General features: G+C 38.1%; 1 protein-coding gene across 2 annotated transcripts in view; it reads left to right on the plus strand.

Moving 5' to 3' along the window:
• vta1 (vesicle (multivesicular body) trafficking 1) overlaps positions 1-5,369 on the plus strand; it is a 61,491-nt gene that overhangs the window by 32,948 nt on the left and 23,174 nt on the right. For both annotated transcript variants that reach the window (XM_016242651.1, XM_016242650.1), the window contains exons 2-3: positions 1,918-2,012; positions 4,403-4,530. In XM_016242651.1, the coding sequence (XP_016098137.1) occupies positions 1,918-2,012; positions 4,403-4,530 (223 nt within the window). The remainder of the gene's footprint in view (positions 1-1,917; positions 2,013-4,402; positions 4,531-5,369) is intronic.

The raw sequence follows: 5,369 nt of genomic DNA on the forward strand, positions 1-5,369 counted from the left end.
ATGATCATATTTTCTTGACCTGGTAAGGACTCTAGCCGCTGCATTTTGGACTATAAATAAGCAGCTTTTGTACATTATTCACCAAAAAAACAAAAACAAAGAAAGACACAATTTCAGTCCTGTTTCATCAAAAACCAACAGATGGCCTTGGAATTGAGTCACTGAGTTTCTCTGATGCCATCTGGTGGTGAAAAATTATATAAAATTGCATTTTATGGTTACAGCCACTAGAGGGGCCTATAGAACCTTATGGAGATTTTTAACTGAGCAAAACAAGTGAAACATGAGAAATGACAATCTTAAGGCTTCAATTTCGTTGTTTATGGATTAAAATATATATTGAAACATTACAAAATCCATATTTTGTAAAAAAAATAATAATAATAATAATTATAACCTACAATTTTATAAATATGTAAAATATATAATATATATTTTTAAATATATTCTAAAATATAAAAAATATATGCTATCTGTCGCCGTACTTTGATGTCATACACCGATCGATTTTCAATTCGAACACACCTCTTTACTCTCGCGTGTCACGTGGCCGAGTGTAATTGTAGCCTCTGCGATTGAAAAATTGCGGTTTTTCATATTGCGATATTATCGCAAGTGCAATTAATCGTTCAGCCCTATGGGGCATAGAGGAGAAACAATAATCAAGTCAAGTCTGCTTTATTGTCAATTCTTCCACATGTACAGCACATACACACAGAGAATTGAAATTGCGTTACTCTCAGACCCTTGGTGCATACAGATAACATTAACAGTAGAACATAAATACAGATATACAGATTAAATATAAAATACAACTATACAAATAAGGTAAAATGTAAAAAAAAAAAATCGATATATATATAAAGCAGCAGAAGGCACATGGCAGATAGAGGGCAAACCAGTGAAGTAGACAACAGTGCAGATATAATGATTTGTAGTGCAAAGAGCTTATTTAGACTGATTAAAGTGACAGTGTGTGTGTGTATTAGGGAGGGGGGAGTGGGAGAGTCTGTCAGAGGGTCAGAGTTCAGTGGTGCGTGGGGCAAAAGAGGGGAGGGGGGGCACGGTCGGGAGGGAGTTCAGCTTCCTGACAGTCTGATGGATGAAACTGTCCTTCAGTCTGCTGGTCAAAATAGGATGGATTGGCCATTATTGAGTGCTATAAACACATGTAATGTCTGTTTCATTCATATTGGAAGCCAGAGGACGCTCTCGCACATAAACTCCACATATGCCTCACAGAAGTAATAGAACTCATGATCTTCCAGCAAATCCCTAATATGGACAAAAGCATCCAGCTATCGCTGTAGCAGAGTAAAAAGAAGATAGAAAGTTTTGAATGATGAAACATAAAGACAATAATCACTTGACTGCGACAATACATGGTTTATCTGTGTTCTTCAAGCCATCTCGGGTATTTTCATTTTCATAATAATTAAGTATATTTATAATCCATTGCTAATCGACATAGCCTTTATTACAATATAGAATTTATTTTCTACCTCATTCTGTGATAAGAAGCCAGATCAGATCACAAAAGGATGTTATTTGACTGATGTTGTGGAGTAAAAACATGCCATAATGTTCTCTTTTGTTGGACAACAAAAAAAAAAAACACTTAAAAAAAAAAAAAAAAGCTTCTCATTGCAAGGCATTACAAGGGAAGTTGAATCACGTGCGGTGATGATGCTTCTTACATCCGTTTTGGAGCACCAGAGGGCAAATATTTCAATCGACAGCTCGGGCATTTAAGTGGTACCGAAATGAGGCACCGAAATTTGCCTTCTGATTCGGTCTGGTACATACTGGTCATAAAGGTACCGGCACATACTGGCACCAGGTTTCGGTACCCAACCCTAAGTACAGTGACACTGACTTTGAAAGTAAAATGCTCCTCTCATGTTTAATGTGTTTCAGGTCGACTTCATGCCATGCAGACAGGAATGAAACTAGATAGCAAAACTCCAGAGTGCCGGAAGTATCTTGTGAAACTAATGGATCAATTGGAAATGGTAAGTCCTAAATAGTTTAATTTCTTTTTTACCTCATTAAGCACACTATTCAACTGATGTGAACTATTTATAACTATTCACATAAAGGGATGTTTATAAAAATGTACTGCCTTATCTTGCAATATGCTGATATTTGCAGATAAAACTAGATTCATAATTCTAGACTCATACTTCTGGTTTTGAATTCTTTTGTGTATGTGGCATCAGCAAAAAAATGATGAGTGACCTTTTGTACTAAGGCCACTGTATTCACATCACAGTTCAAAAGGCTGAATTTATAGGTCTCCTCAGAAGGAGAGCAGGAAGCTACGAAAAAAACTTGGCTTTTATGCTTAGGTGCTGTTATTGACATTTCAGGAACCAATTAGACGAGAGTGGAGACCCTGCAGTCTCTAGAGCTCACTTTTACTATCGCCTCAGCTCAGTTCATTAAATGTCACAGAAACGGGAAACAGCAGCCTGTGGAGACTCAGATCCTGGTGGGCACATCCGGTCAAAAGGTCTGAAGCATACAGTTTACTGAACTCTCATTTAGCACTGTTCAACCTGTGTGAAAGGATGATGCTCTGCTCTTTAATTATGATCTGAATCATCCACCTGTCATTCAGGGGATTATGTGCAAATATTTTTTTTTTAGCTTTATAGCTATTTATAGATTATGTATAGGAGTTGTGAGCTTAAAGGGATAGTTCACCCAGAAATGAAAATTCTGTCATTAATTACTCAACCTCATGTCTTTCCAATCTCGTAAGACCTTCGTTCTTCTTCGGAACACAAATTAAGATATTTTTGATGAAATCCGAGAGCTCTCTGACCCTCCATAGACAGCAAGGGTCCTACCACAGTAAAGGCACAGAAATGTAGTAGAACATCGTTAAAACAGTCCATGTGACATCAGTGGTTAAACCATAATTTTACAAAGCTATGATAATTATTTTTGTGCGTAAAGAAAACAAAAATGACAATTTTATTCAACAGTTATTCTCAGCCAATTATGGGCTCCTGGCTTCTGAAGCATTTATTAAAAAAAATTACTTCTAATTCTCAGTAACCTCTGAGTTTTTGTCTCATAGACTTGCACAGAGAAGCAGAATGTGCGTGATAAGGTTCACTTCACCTATATCATGCTCTCGTGCTAAATATCAGCATGCGTTTTGGCCAGAAAACACATAGCACCTTCTTTGATTTTCTTAACAGAACAAGCTTCCTTTAGTAAGTGTGTTAAAATGACTCCAGTGTTCCTTTTTTCCAGGGGGATTTTGGGTAAACCTCATGGAATCGGTGTGCAGAGACAAGATCTAGTTTCAGGGCTTTGATTTAGTGTGCACTGGCAACTGAAAGCGTCCAATCTCGCTTTCTCTTTCTGTGCTGTTTTTGCACACTTCCTTCCGACTTATGTTTTTATATTCTTCTGCAATACAGCACAAGTGATGTACTGTGCCTTCGCAATGATTTTCATAGAATAAGTAAAAATTTCATTAAAATGTGAACAGTGAGTCCATTCAGGTGCCTAGGTTCCACCTGTTGAAATGTAACCAGTCGTATTTGCTTTGCTGATTTTACAAGGAAACCTGACGCTCTCTAGCAGACTGTAACATCACAGAGAGGAAGGCATAGCCCAGGGGCCGCCGACTGGCTGAAGCTTTGGCGTTTGGGTGCTGGCCATTTCAAACCTAAGTAAAAGACAGGGTTACCAACATTTATGTGTTACACTGGTTTGTCGAGATCAGAATTAAGGCTGCAGTCAGATGTGCTGAAACCTGCCATTCCTTTTGATGCGGCAATTAATTTTTTTTTTTCTTTTTTGTGCAGGACGACCTCAAAAATTGCTTATGTTTGTATAATATCAGTCTAAAATATATTTTAAATTAAGCTACAGGCAAGTCTTGTTGAAAACTCAGGCTAAGAAAACAAATGTATATATTTAGATTTGGTGCTGTCTCAGTATTATTAGAAGTGAGGAAAGCATAAGCCTGCTTTTAGTCCATGCAATGCTATTTTCTGTTGCATTTTAACCATTTTCTTTTAATTATGAGGCTACAAATTATTTCGCCTGGTGTCACAGGAAGGATCATAATAAAAGCTGGGTGAAGGAGTCCACTAATTGCACGTGGGCAACCCTCCAGAGGGACCCTCTTTTGCAACAAAATATTAATTACACTAGGCTTCTGGAGTGGAATCAAAGTGGCCGATGCGTCATTAATGAGTCATGCTATGGAAACTAGGGCTTTAGAATTTGTTATAAATGATGCAGTAAACACTCTTTACGGTATCGCCCACTCTAAAACATGCTAAAATGACCTAATTTGCATAGCACTTAAGATTACATTACCATTAACATCAGTGCTGCACATGGAAAACTAACTTTTGAGTGGTTCTTTGTGTTTCAGATGAAGAAGGAGCTCAGTGACAATGAATCCATCTCGCAGGAAATAGTTGGCAATGCCCACATTGAGAATTACGCCTTGAAAATGTTCCTCTACGCAGACAGTGAAGATCGATCAGGACATTTCCACAAGTAAGTCAGGGTCTGGATTGCATTAGTTTGCCAGTCCCCAGACTGTTCAGACTTGAAATGTGTTGCTGTTTAAATGTGCCATCCTTAATTACAGTTTCACCGAACTGTGACACAAAATAATCCTACTGTCACTTTTGCACATACAAAGAGTGAGTAGCGGGCTAAAATTAGCAGCAACACTGGTTCTGTATAGGGCAGTTGCCTGGGAGTGAGACGGCATGGATTAGCCAGGTGTGGCGTTACAGGTCATGGCAGTATAATGAAGCTGTTGTGGACAGTGATGTCATAAGCAGTGCAGTGCTGGTAAAGGGTCCAGGAGCTGAATACCTGGCAGTGACTCAGGCCTCAGGTTAGGGCTGGGCGGTATGACCAAAAATTTATATCACGGTATTTTTCAAAATGATAACGGTTTCACGGTACATGACGGTATTTTTTTTTTCATGCATGACCGGGTGTTAACCATATTTTGTACTGATTGAGAGAGGAAATACTGCAGTATATTGACTTAGAATGCCCTATTTTACTGTCATGATGAGTGAATATTGTCAAAAAATACCACACTAAATAGTGACTAAACACGACCCCTTTTAATACATGTTAACCAGGAGTCACTCTCATTTATGATCGCGGCATTGTCTGATCAAATCAACATGCATCTACACTAAAGACACTATGCGGTTGTTTTGGCTATATTACTTTTTTTTCATGCAGCGCACTGCCTGCGTCTGAGTAACAAACTAAAAAAAACAACAAACAAAAAAGTGCATGTGATATTAACAGACGAACTACGCTCCTATTTATAATTCCAAACAATCAGTAAGCGACATGTGCTAGGAAAC

This window comes from Sinocyclocheilus grahami, unplaced genomic scaffold (genome assembly GCF_001515645.1).
Source record: "Sinocyclocheilus grahami isolate Dianchi unplaced genomic scaffold, SAMN03320097.WGS_v1.1 scaffold667.1, whole genome shotgun sequence".
Taxonomy (NCBI): domain Eukaryota; kingdom Metazoa; phylum Chordata; class Actinopteri; order Cypriniformes; family Cyprinidae; genus Sinocyclocheilus; species Sinocyclocheilus grahami.